General features: G+C 38.1%; 1 protein-coding gene across 9 annotated transcripts in view; it reads right to left on the bottom strand.

Annotated features, from left to right (window-relative positions):
• The window catches only part of UNC79 (unc-79 subunit of NALCN channel complex), a 264,184-nt gene that overhangs the window by 171,628 nt on the left and 68,766 nt on the right, over nucleotides 1-23,790 (bottom strand). For all 9 annotated transcript variants that reach the window (XM_089322569.1, XM_089322574.1, XM_089322572.1 and 6 more), the window contains exons 6-7: nucleotides 20,712-20,767; nucleotides 19,917-20,046 (exon numbers count right to left, since the gene is read on the bottom strand). In XM_089322569.1, coding sequence (XP_089178695.1) covers nucleotides 19,917-20,046; nucleotides 20,712-20,767 — 186 coding nt within the window. The remainder of the gene's footprint in view (nucleotides 1-19,916; nucleotides 20,047-20,711; nucleotides 20,768-23,790) is intronic.

Raw genomic sequence — 23,790 nt, 5'->3', positions numbered from 1 at the left:
GGTGCCAGCACCCCGGGTTCTAGTCCTGGTCGGAGCGCCAGATTCTGTCCCGGTTGCTCCTCTTCCAGTCCAGCTCCCTGCTGTGGCCTGGGAGTGCAGTGGAGGATGGCCCAAGTCACTGGGCCCTGCACCCACATGGGAGACCAGGAGAAGCACCTGGCTCCTGGCTTCGGATCAGCGCAGTGTACTGGCCGCAGTGCGCGGGCCGCGGTGGCCATTGGAGGGTGAACCAACGGAAAAGGAAGACCTTTCTCTCTGTCTCTCTCACTGTCCACTCTGCCTGTCAAAAAAATAAATAAAATAAATAAATAAATTAAAAAGTTAAGCTATGAGTAGGGTAGGCCTCTTGTGGTGAGTTCAGGGGACAGAAGCTGTAGTTTAGAGAGGCAATATAGTTAAAAATTTGCAGAGCAGAGTGTCAAAGAATAAAGAAAAAGCACCAGCAATCTGAGTAGGATCTCTTTTGAGTCTAATGTTATGGAAAAGGCTACTATAGGTTCACCCTAACAAAGAACAAACATCAAAAAGGTAGGGTTGATCCACAAGTAACTTGACTGTCAAAATAAACTTCAGCACACTTTAACGGAAGACAACAAAATCCAGACACTGGATAATATAATATTCATGAAATCCAGCAACCCACAAAATATTACAAAAATATTATGTATGACTGGGGGGGGGGACTGATAAATAGAAACAAACTTAGAAGTTACAAGATAGTTAGCAAACTAAAAACGAGAGTTAGCAAACCGACATTAAAACAGCTATTATAAATACATTCAAAGGAAAGCGTAAGCGTGAACATAAGAGGACAGAGGTGGAAGATATAATAAAAGAGCCAAATGGAACTTCCATAAGTGAAAAATGCAATATCTGAAATAAAAAATTTGCTTACTGGGCTTAATAGCAGATTAGACAATGCATAAGAAAAGATCAGTGAATTAGAAGACATAACAACAGAAACTATCCAAACATAAACATTAGAAGAAAATAAACAACTCAAGTGGCCTATGGGAAAATTTCTAGCAGTATAAAATACATGTTATTAAAGGCACAAAAGAAGAATAAGGGGGAATATTTAATATTTGAAGAAACAATGTTCAGAATTTTAATTTTTTATGAAAACTATCAACCACAGAAGCTCAATGAATCCTGTGAGAGATAAAAAAAAAGACAAAAACAAAGAAAATCACAGCAAAACTTACATAACCAAATTAATAGAAACCAATGATAACAAGGAAACCTTAAAAGCAGTCCCGTGGGGGGGGGGGGGGGATAAAGGGAGAGGGGTGAAAGTGGCACATTACTTATAGAGGGACAACATGAGACTGATCACTGACTTGTTGTCAGAGACAATACAAGCCAGAAGACAGTGGAACAACATCTTTAATTGGCTGAAAGGAGAAAAAAAAAAAAAACCTGTCAACCTGGAATTTATTGCCAACTGAGCTCCAAATAAGAATATTAAAGGATATCCTTCAGGCTACAGAAAACGATACCAGATAAAAGCTCAGAGCCACACATTAAGGGTACTGAACATGGTAAATATGGAGCATAACTGCCAAAGACTTTATTCCTCTCATTAATGTGCTGTTAAAATGATTATTTAAAACATATGTAATAACAATGCACTATGAGGTTAAGTGTATGTGTGTAAAATGTTTCATAACAAGAACAAAAAGGATGTGGAAACAAATGAAAACATATAGGGCTCTTATATTACATGTAGACTGGTATTTTATTTGAAGGTAGATTGTTAAATTAAAGGTGCATATTGTAAACCGTAGAACAATTTTGTAAAAGAAGTAAAGCTAACAATCCAATATGGAGATAAAGTAAGATACCAAAAAAAATTAATCCAAAAGAAAACAAGTATCAAAAGAAAAGGAACAAAGAATATATGGGAAAAATATGAAAATTTCTAGCACTATAAAATACATGTTATTAAAGGCAAAAATGACAAACAAAGGGAAAGCATCTCAAATATTTGAAAATAAATACAAGATGATAGATTGAAGCCCAACCATATCAGTAATGACTTTAAATGAACTCTTAAATGGTCTAAATAATTATAATACATGTAAATGGTCTAAAAGTCAAATAAGAATTGTTTTTCAAAAGTATGGGTCAACTTTATGCTGTTTATAAGAACTACATTTGAAATAAAAAGAAATATATAAGTTAAAAGTTAACAGAAAAATTATAATATGCAAATACTAACCACAAAAAATAGGAGTTTCCATATAAATATTAGACAAGAAGATTCTAGGACAAAGATAACTATCAGAAAAAGAGGAGGATATTCCAAAAAGGTGAAAGGGTCAATTCACCAAGAAAGTATAACAATTACAAATGTGTGTGCTTCTATTAGACTGACTGAAATAAAGGAAAATAAGCATATGATCAATTGTAAACTTCAGCAATCCTCTCTTGGTAACTGATAAAACAAGAAGACAGAACAACCCTCTCAAACAAATTTACCTAGTTGATGATGATAGAACCCTCCATTCAACTACTGTATAATGCACATTATTTTCTTTTTTTAAAAAATATTTTATTTATTTATTTGAGAGGCAGAATTAGACAGTGAGAGAGAGAAACAGAGAGGAAGATCTTCCTTCCGTTGGTTCACTCCCCAGATGGTCACCATGGCCGGAACTACACCGATCCAAAGCCAGGAGGCAGGTGTTTCCTCCTAGTCTCCCATGCAGGTGCAGGGCCCAAGCACCTGGGCCATCCTCCACTGCCTTCCTGGGCCACAGCAGAGAGCTGGACTGGAAGAGGAGCAGCTGGGACTAGAACCCCGTGCCCATATGGGATGCCGGTGCCTCAGGCAGAGGATTAGCCAAGTGAGCCACGGCGACGGCCCCAGTGCACATTATTTTCAAATGCACCTATTAAATTTACTAAGGTAGAAAACATTCTAGTCCAAAAAAATAAGTTTCAAGAAAATTAGATGGAGTTACATCAAACAGTATATTCTCTGATGAAAATAGAATTAAACTAGAAATCAGATTGGTGCAGCTCTGGCTGTTGTGGCCAAAAGGGGAGTGAAGCAGGGATGGAAGACCTCTCTCTCTCTCTCTCTCTTTCTCTCTCTCTGCTTCTCCTTCTCTCTCTGTGTAACTCTCACTTTCAAATAAATAAATAAATAAATCTTTAAAAAAAGAGAAAATAATGAAGACAGAAGTAGAAATTAATGAAATTGAAAACAGAAAAATCAATAAAATAAAAAAAAGTTTTTTGGAAACATCAATAAAAATGATAAGACTTCTACTAGGCTGATTAAGTAGAAAATAGAGAATATGCAAATTACAAATGTCAGGAATGAAAGGTAGGATATTTACACAGACACTGCAGACATGCCAATAAATTTGACAACTTGTATAAAACATACATATTCATCTAAAAAACACAGATTACAAAGTTTGACTCAATAAAAACTCTAAAACTTAAGTGACCTCATAACTATTAAAGAAATTAAATTCATAATATCTAACCTTTCCACAAAGAAAACCCAGAGTCATGCGGTGGGCGTTTGGCCCAGCAGTTAAGCCATTGATTGGGATGCCTGCATCCCATATTGGAGGGCCTGGGTTTGAATCCCAAAACTGTTCCCAACATCAGCTTTCTGCTGATGCACACCCTGGGAAACACCAGATGATGTCTCAAGTAGTTCAGTTGCTACCACCATATGAGAGACCTGGATAACTGGCTTTGGTTTGAATCGGCCCGAGGTGTTGTGGGTATTTGGAGAATGAACCAGTGAATGATAGTGCACTCTGTCTTGCTCTAGCTCACTCTTTCGCTCTTGCTCTTTCTTTCTCTTACTCTCATTCTCTCACACAAACTAGAAAAATGTTCTAAGAAAGAAAGCCCCAAGTCCAGAAAGCTTTACCATTAAATTGTGTTAAACACTTAAGAAATAAATCCTACATAAACTGTTTCAGAAAACAGAAGAGGAAGAAACAGTTTCCAACTCATTTCATGAGGTCAGCGTTCTCTGTATACAAAGCCAGTTGAAGACACTGCAATCAAAACAAAACCTAGATCAACATGCTTCATAAATATAGGAGCAAGAAATCTTAACAATATCTTAGAAAAGTAAATCTTCCCATATAATACAGCATGACAACATGGAGTTTATGCCAGGAATGCAAGGTTGGCTAAACACACATCATATTTATAGAAGAAGAAAGTGCATTTGCCCAAAGTTAACAGTCATTCATGATTAAAATTCTCAGCAAATTAAGAATTGACAGGACCTTCCTCAATCTGACCCATAAAAAGCATTTATGAAAAACTTATAGCTAATATAATATTTAATGGTGAAACACTGAATATTTTATCCCACAAACTGGGAAAAGCCTTTTTCTTTTGCACATCTACTCAACACTGAACTGGAGATATGAGGCAGTGCAACGAAAAAAGAAGGTGGGAAAGGGAGGAGAGATGAAGAGAGGAGGAGGGAGAAGGAAGAGAGAGAGGAAAGCAGACAAATTAGAAAGCAGGAAGAAATGCTTAAATAATCTGTATGTGCAGAGAGCATAATCATGTACACAGAAATATTCAAAAACTTACATAAAACTAATAAATGGATACATGAAGCTTGCAAGATATAAAATCAACATACAATTAATTAAAGTCAACATCAATCAATATTTCTATATTATAAGGCATCAATAAAAATAGAGTAGTAGTTATTTTTAAAATAGAATATAAAATATTTAGGAATACCTTTAACAAAGTATCTACGAGATGTGTACACTGACAACTAGCAAACATTGCAAAGAGAAATTAAAGAAGACCTAAATAGATAGATAGATACATCATGCTGATGGATCACAAATCTTAATATTGTTAATATGTCAGTTCTTCTCAAATTAAACTACTTATTCAATGCAATTCCATTCCAAGTCCCACTCATGTGTCTGGTTTCCTAATGGGAAAGCTTATATTACTGAACTTTAGATCTTCCTTCTTTCTAATCTTTAGTGTTACAAATCTCCACTATGTACTGATTTCACTATGGATCACAACTTTTGAATATAGGAATGATAGTTATATACTAGGATTAAAATCAAAACAGAAATATACCTGGCTTCACAAATTGTAAAACTAAGCCTTGACAGAAGGTGATCCCTAAGTAACTTCATCCCAACTAATAAAAGTTATAAAATTCAATATTTTTCAGAGAAATAATGCCAATAACCAATAAAAACTACAGGTTTTTTGAAAATAAAATGCAGCTATAGTCTAATTAAGGAGAAAACAGGAGCAGACATACAGATGATTAAGATTCATTTGGGATTAGGAATTAACATTCAAAAATAAATACATTGAGTGTGTTAAAGAATATAGGGAAATAATGATGGCAAATGAAAACTCTACTAAAGAACTATAAGAAAATTCTACAGTAGAATTATGAAAATAACTCACTGGATGGACTTTTTTAAAATACTGGACATCACAGGAAAAGGGGGTCAAGTGAACTTGAAAAAATTACTATAAATCCAAACTACAGCATAGATGAATAATTTTAAATGAATTATCTGACACCTCATGAGAATATCAAAATTTTTGAGAAGAAAAAGAAGGAGATAAAATAAATATATGGAAAGGGTTACAACCAGAGTTTTCCAAAACTGATGAAAAATATGAGAACACAGATTCAGGAAGCTCAGTAAACCCAAAGCAGAATAAACACAATGACCACTACTCTTGAGCAGATCATACAGCAACTGCTATTATAAAAAATAAGGAGAAAACTTTTAAAGGGTGGAGAGAAAAGTATCACCCTACATTCAGAGATACAACAATAACAATCATGGGGCCAAGGTTGTGGTATAGTAGGTAAAGCTGCCACCTACAATGCCAGCATCTCATTTGGGAACCAGTTCCAGTCCTGGCTGCTCCACTTCTGATCCAAGTCCCTGCTAATGGCCTGGGAAAAGCAGCAGAAGTGGGAGGCCTGGATAAAGCTCGTGGGGCCTGGCTTAGCCCTGGCAGTTGTCACGATGTGGGAAATGAATTAGCAGATGGAAGACCTCACTCTCTCCTCTCTCTCTCTCTAATACTGACTTCCAAATAAATACATAAAGAATTAGAATGACATATAATTTCTAATCAGATACAATGGAATAACATCTCTAATGTGTTAAAGGAGAAAAGCAATACATATATTAGTCACAATAGAATTACAAAAGAAATCAAAACAAAAAGATAATTAGTAATCAAATATTTGGAAACCAAACAACACTCTCCAAAATAACATAGGCAAAAGAAGATACAGCAATGAAAATTCTTAAATATTTTAAAATTAATACTAGTAAAAGCAAGGCATATCAAAATTTGTGGTATGCAGCTAATGTAGATCTTAGAGATAAATTAGTAATCTTAAACAGATAAATATTAAATGTTTAATGTTGAAAATCAATAATCTAAACTTTCACCCAAGTAACTAAGAGAAATAAGATAAAATTAAACTCAAAGTAAAAGGCAGAAAATAGCAAAGACAAAGGCAGAAAGCAATAAAATATATAAAGAACATAATTTAATCATTTGTCTTTTTTTACTTTTAGTTTATCACAGCATTTCACAACATTTAATACTTTCTCAGTATAAAAGCTCCAAGACAATTGGAAATAAAATGAAACTTTCTGAAAATCATATAAAGGATAATCGAAAACTTCTACAGCAAACATTACACTTCATGGTGAAATATTCCCTGAAGGTAGGAATAAAGCAATGATGTCCCTTCATTGCAAAACACTCAACAGCCCTGTTCTGAAGGGGTTGGACTGTGAAACGAAAAAAGAAAACAATAAATAAAGAGTGGAGATGTAGCACAGATGACACTATTGCCCATGTAGAAAACAAAACTAAACATCAAACTAGTAGACTTACTCACTGGATTTAGCAAATCATGAAATAAAAGATCAAGATGTCGTTGGATTTCTTTATGCTACCTATAAACAATTAGAAAATGGAATTTAAAATAATACCATTTACAAAAACATGAAAAAAATCCATCACCTACAAATTAATTAAGAGAAATGAAAGAATTCTGCACTGAAAAGTAAAGAGCATTCCTGGGAGAAAGTTTAAAAGGCATAAATCACGGAGAGATATACCAAATTCATAAATTGAAAAATGGAGTATTATTAACATGTTTATTCTTTAAAATAGGAACTAAGATTTAACACAATACAGATAAAAATCCCAGCAGGATTGTTTTCAGCAAAAATTGAAAATTGATGCTAAAATTTATATGGAAATGCAAAGAACCTAAAATAGCCCAGATTATCAAAGAAAAAGGCCAAAGTTAAGATATTTAAACTGCCTGAGTTCAAAACAATAAAAAGAAAGTATCTAATACAATTTTGTTGTCACACAGATTTACAGATCGATGAAACAGAAGACAGGCCAGAAATATACCCACACAAATAAATGATCCAAGGACCATAACAACACAAAGAGGGAAATGTAACCATTTCAACACAGGGCACAGCAACAATACACAGGAAATTAATGTATAACACCAACCATATAGAAAAACTAAGCTTATAAGATAGATCATTGACCTAAATGAGCAAGACAAAACTATAAATGTTCTAGAGGGATAACTTCTTCACAACCTTGGAAAAGGCAAATATTTCTTAGATGGGAAATGAATGTCACTAACCATAAAAGAAATAATAAATTTGCATTAAAATTTAAAAATTTATGCCATCAAAAGTCTCTGTTAAGAAAGTAAAACAGCAAGGCTCAATAGCAAGAAAATATTTGTAATACATAAATCTAATGGATAACATTCCAGACTACATGAAGAATGACTACTTATCAACAATAGAAAAAAACAAACAGCCCAACTAATAATGAACAAAAGAATTTAGTGGGTACTTTATAAAATCTGAATGGCAAAGATGTATATGGAAATGTGCTCAGTATCAGCCACCAGGGAAATTATAACTCAAAACCACAATGAGACACACACCCACCAGAATGACTAAAATTAAAAAAACAATGACAACTGCAAGTGCTAGTGAGAGTGCAAGGCAAATGAGTTCTCACACAATGTTGAATGAAATGCAAAATGGCACAAACAATATATAAAGAAGAATTTAGATATTTCTTATATAAACTCCATGGTTCACTAATTCCTCTCCTACTATACACTCAAGAGAAATAAACGTATATGTCTACAAAAGACTTGCATAAGATGTTTAGAACAGCTCTATGTATACTGATGCCAAACTGGAAGCTCAAATATATATATATATACATATATATATATATATATATATATATATGTCAATAGGAGGACATTAACTGTGACTCATGCAATAGAACACTTAACAATAAGAGGCAACATCCTAAACAACATAAAAAATTTCAGTAAAATGATATTGACTGAATGAAATCAGACATAGGGGCTGGCACTGTGGCACAGCAGGTAGAGCTGCTGCCTGCCATGCCAGCATCCCCTATGGGCACCAGTTTGGGTCCCAGTTGCATCACTTCCAATTCAGTTCTCTGCTATGGCCTGGGAAAGCAAGAGAAAATGGCCCAGGTCCTTGGGCCCCTGCACCAACATGGGAGACCTGGAAGAAGCTCCTGGCTTCGGATCGGCCCAGTTCCAGCCATTGTGGCCAATGGGGGAGTGAACCAGCGGATGGAAGACCTCTCTCTCTCTCTCTCTCTCTCTCTGCGCTTCTCCTTCTCTCTGTGTGTAACTCTGACTTTCAAATAAATAAATAAATCTTAAAAAAAAAGAAAGCAGACACAAAATACATTATATTCTATCTATGCTTATATAAATAACTGAATTAAATGAATATATGAGTTATATGAAATCAGGTCATGATTAAATTGAGGTAAAAGCAGAGGAGCTGATCAGAAGAGGCAGACCTCTGGGTTTTCTTGGTTGCTGAAAATATTCTATCATCTTATCTGGGTGGTGAATACATAAGCATTAACTATTACACTTCAAAATTTATCCAGCCATATACTTGATACATGTGCTTCTTTCTATATACAACATATATCTTAATACAGTCCTATTATCACTAACAAAAGAGATATAACCCCAGATACTTTTCCAATCTGATAAAAGGTATCAGGTCATAGATCAGGAAGCCCCCCAACAACATCCCTCAAAAGACAGAAATAACATCAAAAGTAGATAGATCACAGAAAAGCTGCCAGAAATAAAAAGGGATATGTCTAAATAAAAATTTTAAAAAGGTAATTAGCCTTCAAAAGATCAACAACTGACAGCTGAATTCTCAATAGAAACAAAAAAAAAATGAAAAGATCAAGAAATACCTTCAAAGTATAGAAATAAAATGACTGCGAATCTAGGATTGTGTACACTTAGAAAATATCCTTAAGAAATAGAGGCAGGGGGCAATGTTGTGGTGTAGCGGGTTAAACCATATGGGCACCAGTTCAAGTCCTGGCTGCTCCACTTCTGATCCAGCTCCCTGCTAATGCGTCTGGGAAAGCAGTGGAGGGTAGCCCACATGCTCAGGCCCCTGTCACCCACGCAGGAGATCGGAAAAAGCTCCTGGCTCCAGGCTTTGGACTGGCCTGGCTCTGGCCATTGCAGCTGTTTGGGGAGCAAACTAGCAGATGGAAGATCTCCCTCTCTGTCTAACTCTGCCTTTTAAATAATAAAGCAGATCTTAAGGAAGGAAGGAAGGAAGGAAGGAAGGAAGGAAGGCAGGCAGGCAATGCAAAAACATTTCAGACCAATCCTGAGAACATTTATCTGCAGTAGAATGGCAACAAAGGAAATGTAAGAGGATATTTTTAAACAAAAAAATTCAATCTTACATAGGAATGTAGAGACAAAAATGGAATAAGAGCAAAAAATAAAAAATCTGATGAATACTAATCTCTAGAAAAAGAATTATGTTTTGCAGAATTGCAAATATATATGTATATATTATAAATGTGTGTGTATATATACATGTATATATAGAAAAACATAGCATAGGAATCAGGAAATAACAAAAGGAGTTAAAATCTGTCATTTTACAGGAAAAGGGAAAAATACTATTTTCTCCTGGACATGATAAGTCAAGGGTGCATGCCATAACTATAAGGTCATGATTTAAAGGACAATAAAAGACTGAATAACTCACTAAGACAAAGATAGGGTGATATGATGTTTAAATACGTTTAATTAGTGCCAAACAGGCAAAAGGGAGAGAAAAAAGGAAGAAAAAGCAAGAGACACAGAAAATAGAAAAAGTGTGGATTAAAACCAAATATATGGGGTGGGAGTTTAGCATAACAATTAAGATGCCTGCTAACATGCCTGAATCCCATATAAAAGTACCTGAGTTCAATGCACAATACTAGCTCTTGCCTCCACTTTTCTGCTATTGTAGACCCTGGGAGGGAGTAGCAATGGCTCTAGCAATTGAGTTCCTTCCACCTACATAGGAGAACTGGATTGAGTTTGGGGCTCTCAGTCCAGATCCAACTGTTGCAGGTATTTGGAGAGCAAACCAGCATATTGAAGTACTCTCTCTCTCTCATTCTCTCAAATAAACGTTTTAAATATTTAAATCCAAATATATATTACATATGTGAGGACTAAAAGTTCTAAATCAAAAGGCAAAGATTATGAAAATTTATCTTAAAAAAGAAACTAAATTTATATGCTTCTTATAAGACAAACATGAAATATAGTAACACAGAAAAGTTAAAAATAAAAGGATGGAAAATGTTATGCAAACATCCATAAAAACTAATGTAATTATATTAATTCAAGACAAAATAGATTTCTTTAAAAAGATGTATTTATTTATTTGAAAGGCAAAGTTACAGAGACATAGAGGCAGAGAGAGAGAGAGGTCCTCCATCTGCCGGTTCACTCCCCAGATGGCCACAATGGCCAGAACTATGCCAATGCAAAGCCAGGAGCCAGGAGCCTCCTCTAGGTCTCCCACACAGGTGCAGGGGCCCAAGGAGTTGGGTCATCTTCTACTGCTTTCCCAGGCCATAGCAGAGAGCTATGGAAGTAGAGCAGCTGGAACTTGAACCAGCACCTACATGAGATGCTGGCACTGCTGCAGGCAGCAGTTTTACCTGCTATGCCACAGCACCGTCCCTAAGACAAAGTAGATTTTAAGAAATAAAGGCAAAACAAAGCATTATGAGACAAAAACATGCATTTAATAATAGCCAAAGTTTCAGTTAACCAGGAAGACTGTATTTTAAATGTGCATACACCTAATAATGCACCCTCACATATGTACAGTTAATATTGACAACTAAAAAGAGTAATAGACAAATTCACAGTCATAACCAGAGATTTTAACACTCATATCCTTGCTACTGATAGGACACACAAAAGTGCAATTGCAATGATTTACATTACATAATAAACAAATGTGATTGACATATATAGAACACTGTAAAAATAACTGCCAATACAAGTTATTTTTAGTATGCAAAAAAATGTACAAGTGTTCATATGTTCACCCTAAAGAAACTGTAAAAATATCAATGGAATAAAATAAAGAATTTCATCTGGTCACAGAAGAATCAAGCTTTCAATCATTTTTCTAAATGGCCCTTGAGTCAAAGAAGAAATTATGAAGGAACTTAGGAATAAGAATTGCACAGGAAGTTTTAGCCAGTATGGTAAGTCAAGAAGACACAAAAGGCTTGCAGGTTAAAAGACTGAAAAAGAGGCATTGAATTTTTATTATCTCACAATAAAACAGTTGTGCATATTTTTTAAAATTTCAACAGTTATCACAACAAATTATCACAATTTAAAAAGTGACTTAACAAGGTTGCTAGATACAAGATCATTATACTAAAGTTAAATGCATGTCTACATATAAGCAAGAAAGAGTTATAGAAAGGTATTATATGACATGTACATAGAAAACTATAAAAGAGCATTGAGGGAAACTAAAGAAAGAGTAAACAAATGAGGAGATATACCATGTTCATGGATTGGAAGATTCAAAATCATAAAAATAATACTTTCCCAGACTGATCATGATGATCCCAACATAGATTCAAGGCAGTCTCAACCAAAATCATAGCAGGTTGAGTTTTTGTGTACATCTAACTTGACAAATTTAAGTAACAAAGAGCTAGGAATAGGCAAGACACTCTTGAAAAGGAAAAAGAAAAAAAAAAACAGGAGAGGAGAAAGAACAAAGAAGAAGAGAGTGAGGAAAAGAACAATGAAAGATAGAAGGTTGTGCACTGCTAGGTATCAAATTTTATTATTTAGCTACAGTAATTAAGACAGTGTGATATTGGTAGAAGGAAAAATACACCAGTTGAACTAAATACAAAAGCCAGAAGCAGAACTATCCTTGATTTGACCTTTGACTTACAACAAAAAAAAAATGGTATTAGAGAGCATTAAGGAAAGTACAATATTTACTGTAAATGCTGTTGAGCCAACTGGCTACCCATTAAGAAAAAAACTGAATGTTACCTCATTCCACAGAGGAAAATTAATTCCAGAGAAATCCAAAAGTTAAATGAAAACTTATAAAAGACAAAAAAATATCATCACACTTTTGAGGTAAGAAAAGATTTTCTTAGATAAGATTATTAAAACAAGGACTAAATATAACAGAAAAAGATTGTTAATTTGATCATAGTAAGAACTTCAGTTTATTGAAACACATCCTTAAGAGAGTAAACATAAGAAAAGATATTTGCAATACATACAACTGAAACACATTACATAAAGGAACTATCCAAATGCCAATAAACATGAAAAACTGTTACACTTCATTAATAATCAGAGACAGGCAAATTATAAACACAATAATATACTTCTACATACCCTAGAAAATAGCTAAAAGTTTTTAAACTAACAAAACAAAGTATTGCCAAAAATATGGAACATAAAACAAAAGAACTCTCATATACTGCCAATTGATATAGTAATTAGTAAACTGTCAAAAGCTGTTTGTAGTTTTTCATTAAAACTGGATATATGCACACCCTCACCTCCAGCAATTCCACCTTAGGCATATACCTAACAGAAATATATGTATGTTTGCAGCAAAAATATATAGAAGGATGTTCATGGTAGCATTACTCATAATAGCCAAAAAGTAGGAACAACTCAAATATCCATTAATAGAATAATGCATATATAAACTATGGTACATTCCTTTGTCAGACCACACACAGCAATAAAAATTAATGAAGTACAGTTATCCTCAATAACATAGTCAACACACACACACACAAATAAATAATGGATGATTCCATTTCTATAAAATTCAAAAACTTTCAAAACTAATCCTGATGTTGAAAAGTGAGAGCAAAAGGGCTCTCACTGGCTCACAGCTAGTAGAATACTAAAATATGAGGTCCTCGTTCTGGAATACCCTCAGGTGAAAATAATGCATTGCTCCACTTTAAATCCAGCTACCTTAATGCCATTCCAGGGGCAAGTGGTCCCCTCCACTCCTGTACTGAGACTACAGACTTGATCTATGCCAGCAGAAGGGACCCAAAGACAGCCTCCTGACTAACGCAGATGAAGTTTGGCTCGCAGATGGAAGCAGCTTTGTCAGGGATGGCACCTGCTTCTCAGGTATTAATGGTCACGGCCTGGCACGTTACTGAAGCTCGTGTTCTGCCCCCAGGAACTTCTGCTCAGTTAGCAGAACTGATCGCTTACCCAGAGCTCTAGAACCAGGTAACAACAAGAGAAAATAACTCCCAGGGGTCTCGACCTCCACCTTTAATTAAACCTATGCAGCGACAGGGAACTTACCCCGGGGAAGGCTGGCAAATAGATTTTACACAGATGCCACTCTGTCAAGGCTATAGGTACCTGCTTGTACTTACAGACACCTTTACTGGATGGGCAGAAGCCTTCCCAACCAGAAGTGAAAGACCTCAGGAAGTGGCCAAAATTCTCCAGAAGGAAGTTATTCCACATTTTGGTCTCCCAAAATCTATACAAAGTGACAATGGGCCTTCCTTCATTTCCCAGATTACACAAGGGATTTGTAAGGCCCTAGGAATAACCCGGCCCCTTCACTCTGCATGGAGACCTCAGTCTTCCAGTAAGGTAGAAAGAGCCAACCAGGCTCTATGGAAAACATCACAAGTATAGAAATGTGCGCTTGGTAAGAAAGGTTAAGAAGGAAAGAGTTCTTTAGAATAAAGAAAGGACATGGCTTGTAAGAATGACTTCATCCTGATGGCTAGTTTACTCTAGACTGGAATGGAAATGATGGAATGTTTCAAGTAAGTTGAAGAAGGTGTGTGGAAGTCACAAAAGGTTATGAAAGAAAGAAATATTGGACATGCTGACTGCTGCTCCGAGAGGTGTCTGTGCCATGCTCCAGGAAGAATGCTGCTTCTGGGTCAGTCAGACTGGACAGGTACAAACCCAAATTCGCACTTTCCTGGACAAAGCCAAGCAGCTCCAGGACCAGGCCAAGCAGGGCTGGGACTTCTGGCCCGACATCTGGTCATGGAGATCCTAGATATTTCTCTCCTTGGCCCTATAATTTCTGTCATCTTTCTGCTTCTCTTTGGACCGTGTGTGTTTTTTGTTTTGTTTTGTTTTTTCTTTGACAGGCAGAATGGACAGTGAGAGAGTGACAGAGAGAAAGGTCTTCCTTTACCGTTGGTTCACCCTCCAATGGCCGCTGCAGCCAGCATGCTGCAGCTGGCGGACCGCACGGATCCGAAGCCAGGAGCCAGGTGCTTCTTCCTGGTCTCCCATGCAGGCGCAGGGCTCCAGGACTTGGGCCATCCTCCACTGCACTCCCAGGCCACAGCAGAGAGCTGGACTGGAAGAGGGGCAACTGGGACAGAATCCAGCGCCCTGACGGGGACTAGAACCTGCTGTGCCGGCACCGCAGGCAAAAGATTAGCCTAGTGAGCCATGGCGCTGGCCTTGGACTGTGTGTTTTTAATGCCCTTATTCATTCTGTCTCTAACAGAATAAAAGCTGTCGAACTCCAAATGGTCGTCAGGCAAGGCTTCCAGCCCATTCCATTGGACGACCTGAGCAGCTCTCTGGACTCAGCAGGACAGTCTTTCCAAGGCCACTGTTGCACACCACAGGACAGGCTGAAAGAGGAAATACCCATATCCATCTTGACACCCATATGTCAGCTTTGAAGTAGCCTCAGAAGACAGAACTCCATCCATTTATCCCAAAAAGAATTATGGGTATTTCTCCCTTGAGGGGGGAATGTTAGGTAGGAAGTCAGAAATTAGCTTATGTGTGACAAAGGCATAAGGAATTGACATTTAGGTCTAGCACCTGCATCTCAAAGTCATCCTGATAACCTTCCAGGTGCAGCCCAGTATCTGCACTTCAAATGGCCTGCCCCTTCTACCCGATAACCATCCTTCCCCTAAGGTGTGGCGACACCAGCCAGGCTTCCCCTGTCTGATAACTTGGGGTGGGGGGTGGGGGGGCTCAGAAAGGAATTTTATGTATTTACATTCAATAAGTCCTTTGTTCCAGAAGGAGAAGAGGCTGGCCAGAAGGCAAGACTGATCCCCTTAAACCCCCACCCCCCACCCCCACCCGGGCCTCAACCGGACTTCGTGCTCAGCCCTCTGCCTCTCTGCTGAATTGCCCACCTGGCCTGCCAGGTGTACTCTCGGCACTCAACCATGTAACCTCACTCTCTCCCAGTCTGAGCAACTGGGCACTCTCTCAGGGTCAGTCTGGAAAGGTGCCCATCCGTTCTTATGGATGTCCCTACCCTTATAAACCTTGCTATTTTGCTTTCCACAAAAAAAAAAAAAAAAAAAAAAAAAAAAAAAAAAAAAAAAAAGCACTCAAAAGTTTAAAGCATTTTAATGATGTAAAGTCAAAATAATAAAAAGTTTACTATGAACTCAATTCTTGGGAGGTTATGACGGGTAGACCTTCTTGTGCTTTACTTTATACAAATCAAGAACTCAGTTGTGCCAGTGGGGGGTTAGATATTTAGTAGCCTAGATGGAAGCTTAACCTGGTACTGCTATTTTTGGTTTTTCTCTATCTACCCTTGCAACAGTCTCTGGCTTAGAAATGAGTATCTGTGCCACCTACTTTGTCCCATAGTTTATACAGAAACTACACAACTAGAAGTGTTCTTTGCTAACAAAAGCTACGTTATTTACTGGATAAGGCATTGTAACAAGAAAATTGCTAAATAAGTTCTTTTAGCAACACAGAGGCAAAGCCACATAGGACAACTTAATGGTTATTTTTATTGCCAAGAAATGTAAGTTATAGTTTTTCATTTTAACATGAGAAAAAATAATTTTAATTACATATATACTCATTAGACTCCCACAAAAATAGGAGACTCCAATTTTTATCATATTTCAGACCAATACTTAATGGCAAAAGTAATTGAGGTAGTTGTTGATATTATATTAATAAGCCAAAACGAGGTAAACAGTGTAGATCACCCAAGCCTCATTATTCAATCTTTGTATGAGCAGTAACTATTCCTATGGTAAGTATGTCTGAAAAGAAAAACACAACACATTTTTAATTATGGGGAATTACTAAGAATTATTACATATATGTGTTCATAATGTGATTCTTTAAACATCTATGCATTTGTAATTTGTTATAATAAAAGGATGGAGAAGAAATTTGTATAACCACATCTAATGTGTAATCCAAAAACTGCATAGAAATATACCAAAGTATTAAAAATCATCCTATCTAGGTGACAACATATTTTCCTTTTTACATATTGCTATAATTTTTCTATAGAAAAGTTTCCCTTTTATAAAAAAATAAAATTTACTTTTTAAAGAGGAAGTAAAACTGGGACAACATATAAAATTTTGCTAGTCCCTAGGAAAGAATTTCATCTTCGAACTTTCAAGCCCATAAAGTCCTACCTCCATGCCGTCTTTATTATTAAGAACATGCAGAGCTGTAGTACCACCTAAATGTTGACAATGCCCTTTGCTATGTTTCTTTTTTTTCTTTTTTTCTTTCTTTTTTTTTTTTTTCTTTTTTGACAGGCAGAGTGGACAGTGAGAGAGAGAGACAGAGAGAAAGGTCTTCCTTTACTGTTGGTTCACCCTCCAATGGCCGCCATGGCCAGCGCGCTGCAGCCGGTGCACCGCGCTGATCCGATGGCAGGAGCCAGGTACTTATCCTGGTCTCCCATGGGGTGCAGGGACCAAGCACTTGGGCCATCCTCCACTGCACTCCCGGGCCACAGCAGAGAGCTGGCCTGGAAGAGGGGCAACCGGGACAGAATCCGGCGCCCCGACCGGGACTAGAACCCGGTGTGCCATAGTAAGTAGCGGTGCTGGCCGGTATGTTTCTTGTTGCAACCGACATCTCAGAAAAAGTGTGATGCTCTAGCAAAAGTAGAAAGAACTGAATCAACACAGTGATGTCATAGTGTCAAGGCTAGAAAAATTTGGGGTTCAAATTCAAGTTGTATCCCTCATTATCTGTGTAAATTTAGGCATGTCACTTAAGCTCTGTTCCCATTCATCATCTGCGGAACTGCAATAAGAAAACCTACCCAAATTTTTGTGAGGATTAATGGAGAAAACACCTATAATACCTAATACAGTGCTTGGTCCATATACTGTGCTCCATTATGAGAAGGTAAAAAAAATTAGATGTAACAAGAAACAGCCAGAACAGTACCTGGCAAGCAGCCACTGCTGGACAAATAACAATATATAGACTAGAATGATTCATTTTTCCATGACATTTTGTTTCCTGCATATATTGCCATGGTCTACTAGAAAGGGAATTCCAAGAAAAGCTACTTCCCCCGTGCCCAGCGTGATGGCTGGTGGGTAGCAGGTACATCCCTGCTGAACAGATGGAAATATGATGCATGATTGCAAGGATGGGCTAAAGAATAAATGCCCTTAACACACCTTGGTCAGATAGCCCAGGGGAAGAAGAGAGAATCTCTCTGACCTTAGTGCATAGGCTGAGCTATGTGAGTGCAGACAGACTTGGCGGGCCTTTCCTGGAGGCCTTGGCCACTGGAGTAAATAGAAGTGTCTACCAGTGCACTGAGCTTCTGGGTTTCAAAGCTTATCACGTGGCTTCGCCATTTCAAACCTGATGCTGATTCCCCTTTGCCATTAAAATAAAATCAGAACTCCCTTATAGGCCCTGTGGGCCTTCCTGTTCACCTCTAGCTACCCTCTGGCTGCCTCTCACTCTGCTGTCTGGCTGTGTTTCACTTTGCACCATTTCCCGAGCACTCTCGTGCTGTATTTCACCCTCCAGGACTGACCCATGCAGCTCCTTCAGCCTCAAATTCACATTTTATCGACTCAGGGCTCACGCCTCCTCGGTCATCAAGTGTGCACACATCATGTAGGTATCGAGAACCTTCTACAGCAAGCACCCCTCCTCAAACTTGCCCACGGGGTGGGGTCAGGACCCTTCCCCTCCGTTCCCACAGTTCTGTATTTGCTTCGCTGCGGCACTTACGACACTGTAACAAGTACCTGGGTCCTTCCTGGACAACCGGAATGTAAACCCCAAGACAGCGACGACTGTAGTCTGTTTCATTCCTGCTTTACCACCTGTCCCTAGAATAATGCCTGGCTACCAGTAGGTACTCCCTACAAATTTGTTGAATAAAGTGAGTGAGTCTCTGTATCTACGCCATATGAAGCACCATAAGGTCTGGTTTTGTATGGGTTCCTGACTCATCAACAAAACATTCGGTACCTGGAACGTAGTAGTTACACATCCAGTGTTTATCAGATAGAAAATTTCATTCAATAATGATCAGCCATTCATATGACAAGTAAGTGCTTATTCAATGAGAAAAGTTTGGTGTTAAATATATCCGTCATTTCACCTTTTATTCCATTAACATTTCCTAATTTTTGCTGCTTTTATACTCAAATTGCTCATTTAGCAACCATCAAATGTTCTCTACTATCAATGATATAAAACAATTTCTAATTTTGAAATTTTCTTCTTACTATATGCCTTCACTCTTTTATTAATGTTATTGCTACCACTTGTTCTGTGTTTGAAATAAGCCCATCAAGGGCTGTCAAAGCCCAAACAACAGGTTATTGATATTATTAACATTTAGATTTAAATCTCTCATCAGGAATATAAATCAGACACCTGAATAAGTCAAATTCCCTCGCCATCACCTCAGATAACCTTTGTAAAGATGAGTAATGCCACCAGGCAAGGAGATTACAAGAAAACATACAATACGTACAACCCAACAATAACTGGAATAAGGGCTAACCTTGTAAAAATATCCACAACTCCCATTTTCAGAAAAATATACACACAGTTAAGTGCAGGGAGAAGGTGGGCAGGAACATGAGAAATCTCACCAGCCGCAAGCTTCTCTGTTGATTTTATAGAATATAGACATAAACAATAGCAAGGACTTGGAGTTTGTTTGTTTTGTGGGTTTTTTTTTCTTTTGGTAGATAATCTATCATTACATTTAATGTTAGTGCTTACTTCTCATGAGTAATTACATCAAGATTCTTCCTTTGTGAACTCTTGCTGATGAATGAAGAAATCAAGGGCATTTAATTTGGATTTACTGCATGAACTGATGATGTTGAGAGTGCTACATACTTTCTTATCAGAGCAGAGTTAGCCAACTGAGGTTTTTGCTAGTAATGAGTGGCACTCCTCTCACTGTTACTGTCTGTAGTGACTAATTGTAGCAACAGTTAAGAACAGACACAGGTGTCTAGCAAAGGGCACTAAGGCTTGGGCGATTCACTATGATGTCGTGAATGCTTCGGAAACTGATTTTATTTCATTTATTTTTAAACCACCAAGTTCAGACAGATTTTATAACAACTAAAGTTACATTAAATATACTCTCTCAAGATAAAAAAATAAGGTAGGTGGGACAAATGTAAGAATAAAGGAGGGGCATCCCAGGCTGCTCTGCTCCTCTTACCTGTGTACTGTAACCCCCTGTACTCGCTTATCGCCCCAGGAGGCTTTAAATTGGGCCAGTAGTGGAACAGCATTTGCACAGCTGGAGGCTTCACCTGGGAGGGCCCATAGGCTATCACATACAGAAGGTCCTGAAGGAGACAGCAAGCACAGCTGGACTTAGCATCTTGCAACAAACGTCAAGGTAACTCGTTTAGTACCAGTGACAACTACAAAGACGGGGCTGAAGTGGGTCATTCCCCTGTAACCTCCTCGTTCGGAGGTGATTCACAGATCCCTTAAAACATTATTTTATTTATTTATTTGCTTATTTATGGTCCTTCTGTAAGTAAGCCTGCCAAGTAGAGTTCAAAAGCATACTATCTTTTAACAAATTCTTCTCTAATCAGATCAATGTTAAAGAAAGATTTTAGGATAGCATACACTAGTTCTCCGAATAGCACATTTTAAAAAATATTTTATGATTACATTTCTTAATTCACATCTCCTCTGTGGAAGAAGACAAATTCTAAGGAAATCTTTCAAATTAAGTAAGATTACTTGTCATGCAATTATATTTGCTTAATTCCAAGAATAAGATATATTTTAATTATCTGTCTAGATACTGCTCTTAAAGTATCATTTCTGCTCTAAATGATAAGTAATTAATCAGCAAAGAAAGAATTATAGGTTCTGCCACATCAAAATGATGAGATTCCAATAAATTTGTCTGACATAATAATTTTAATATGCAAACAATTTTACAATATTATGTAAATTAATTTTGTGACTATAAAGGATTTTGAACGAAACTTACTTTCCAGACTTCCTGTTTATATTTCATGAGGCATTCCAATAATTGACAATGATATACTGTAAGAAAGAAAATGTAATTTGCACATGAAATGTAAACACCAGGCAAAACATTCTTTGAGATACATTAACCTACAGTTTTCCACACTGATCATTAAACTAAAATTACTTATCTCTATAAATCCATATTTTTCAAAAATCATAAAAATCCTGTATGTTATTCCAAAGTCATTGAGAAGTATTTCATGTATCATAAACAAAGGAAATATAATATAAACTTGTAGCTATGTAATCAAGAACTACAGAGTAGAAAAATTAGCCCAACAGGATTATAATAAAAGCTCACATTTACCGACCATTCATTATGTGCCAGAACTTTATACAATATTGTGCTAAGATATTGTGCTAAGAACTTTATACAAATTATCTCACAACCACCATGTTCTGTATCTAGTGACAGATGGGTTAGAATGGAACTGTTACCACTTGCTCATCAACTTCACCTTCTAGAGGACTTTTAAAACCACATAACAGCAAGCTTTCTTGATTTGCCCATCTTCACTTGGAGAACAAAGTGACATTTACCCTGCCTATTTGCCTTTGATCATCTCCACAATCTATCTTCCAACCCTATCATGACACCAAAGCAGTCTCAATGTAGTCACCAATGAAACCTGCGCCATTTAGGCCCATGAACCTTTTTCAGTCTGCATCCTACTCAACTTTCCAGCAGCATTTAAGATTGCTGACCACTGCACATTTTGAACTCCTTCTCTCCCTTGACTATGACATGGCAGGACACTCTCCTATCACCCGTGGTGGACGCTGTTGCTACAACTCAACTGCTCTCACCAACCTTTCTTTCCCTTGTACATCTGCCAACACACAGACTTTTCCAGACCCTCATCCAGCTGAGGATGCCACGTGATCCCATTCTGAACAGAAAGACCTGAAAGAGAATCTGATGGGAGCTTCTGAGACATATTTTTCTGTCTGATAAAAGGAAAGAGGCTTATGAAATGTTTTTTCTAATGCCCCTGATTGATCCTAATTCTAGATGAGTCTTTGAGAGCATATAGTATCATGTACTGTGGCAGCCATTTTGCAAATATGAGGTAAGTCCAATAGAAACACAAAATGCCACCTCAGCCAGTCGTAATTGTGGCGCTCTTAAACTTCCTGCTAAGTGAACAGCAAGCATGTACTAACAGCCTCTGTTATCAGCTTAAGGCCTCCTAACAAATAGGGCCACTTCTTGGCGAGTCCTTCCTCCTCCCTGGGTCATTCTCTGTGGATGGTTCAGGAGGCGTGTTGGTAGAATATTCAACCTTTCGTTGCCTCTCCTAAGCCGACTGAACACTCACATACAATTTAGTAACTACACACAACTTCAGTACTGGCCACTAGACACGAATGTGTAGGTTTACAGCTCATTACCCATGCTTCAGAGCTCTGTTCTTAGCTCCAGACCCGTAAGCAACTACCTAATCACCATTTCTTCTTAGATGCCTTCCAGGCCAGCACCGCAACTCACTAGGCTAATCCTCCGCCTTGTGGCGCCGGCACGCCGGGTTCTAGTCCCAGTCCGGGCGCCGGGTTCTGTCCCGGTTGCCCCTCTTCCAGGCCAGCTCTCTGCTGTGGCCAGGGAGTGCAGTGGAGGATGGCCCCAGTGCTTGGGCCCTGCACCCCATGGGAGACCAGGAGAAATACCTGGCTCCTGCCATCGGATCAGCGCGGTGTGCAGGCCGCAGCGTGCCGGCCGTGGCGGCCATTGGAGGGTGAACCAACGGCAAAAGGAAGACCTTTCTCTCTGTCTCTCTCTCTCACTGTCCACTCTGCCTGTCAAAATAAATAAATAAATAAAAATAAATAGATGTCTTCCAGACACTTTGAACACAACATACCTAAAACCAATCTTCCAATGTCTTCTTTATGGGTGAACAGAACTACAATGCAAATAGTTTAAGTCAGCCAGGAGAACATTACACCCAGTATGCCACCAAGTACTATCTATTTTATATCCTAAACAGCTCTCAGATGCACTTTTCTCAATTTCATTTTCCCTGCCTTTGACAGGCCCAGACAAATGCAGTGACCTCCTTATTGATCAATTTATATCTAATCTGTCTCCTATTCAATTTAATTCTAACTGCAACCAGGGTGGCATACACATATGCCCACTCAAAGCCCTTCAATGTCTTCTCATTATATTTGGGATAAGTACAGGACTCCCTAATACAGCACATGGCATCCTGCATCCTCTCACCCGTGGAACTCCTATCTTACCAGTCAGTCTCCTGTCATACCAGACAGATCTCCCTCTAAATTCCAGCAACAGTCATCCTTCAGTTCCATCTGCCGACCAGGCACCCTCCTGACACCTGGTCTGTCAGGTGTAACTCTTCGTTAGACTTGGCTAACATGCCTACTGCTACCCTCTATCTCACATTCTTCCTTGCACAAGGCAAGAACCTCTAAGCAGCCATCTCCCCTGACATATTCGGAAGAGCCAGCTGGGGGAGAATGAAGCAGCAGTAAGTTCTGAGCAACCTCACACTCGGGAATGCTCCATGTCTACCTTCTGTCCTTCTCCTGCCTTGTCTAGAGGCAATCAAACGCTCCTGCCAATATTTCATGGAGACAGAGTTTTGTCCACTTTCCTTTAAACTGGCCACCTTGGCCTTTCTCTTCTTTCAGCCAAGGTCCCTTTGCTGCACTCACACAGGAAGAGTATCCTACCAGAGACTAAGGCCCATTTATTCCCTTTTGAACTCTCGACCCAGGCCCTTTCTACCCTCCCTATCTTGCCTGACCTGTCCAGTATCTGTTCACTACCTCCTCTCCTGAGACTAACATGTCAGAAAGTGGGGGAGTGGCACCCCGTTCAGCCAAGCCCAGTGCTGATCTCAGTCAGCCCTCACTACAGAAGGATGCCACAGGCTTCATTTTCCCTACTTCTTTTGCCACCATTTGAAAAAACACTGGCAAGAACTGGTCTTAAGATGGTTTCTCTTAACCTGTTGTTTTTACCACTGACCAGACCCCCTGCAGAGCCATGTGTTCCTCTTAAATATTAGCAAGAG

This window comes from Oryctolagus cuniculus, chromosome 20 (genome assembly GCF_051225735.1).
Source record: "Oryctolagus cuniculus isolate XC-2025 breed Fujian yellow rabbit chromosome 20, ASM5122573v1, whole genome shotgun sequence".
NCBI classification, from domain to species: Eukaryota; Metazoa; Chordata; class Mammalia; order Lagomorpha; family Leporidae; genus Oryctolagus; species Oryctolagus cuniculus.
Note: the sequence above shows the minus strand (reverse complement) of the source record. Positions and strands in the feature narration are given on the sequence as shown.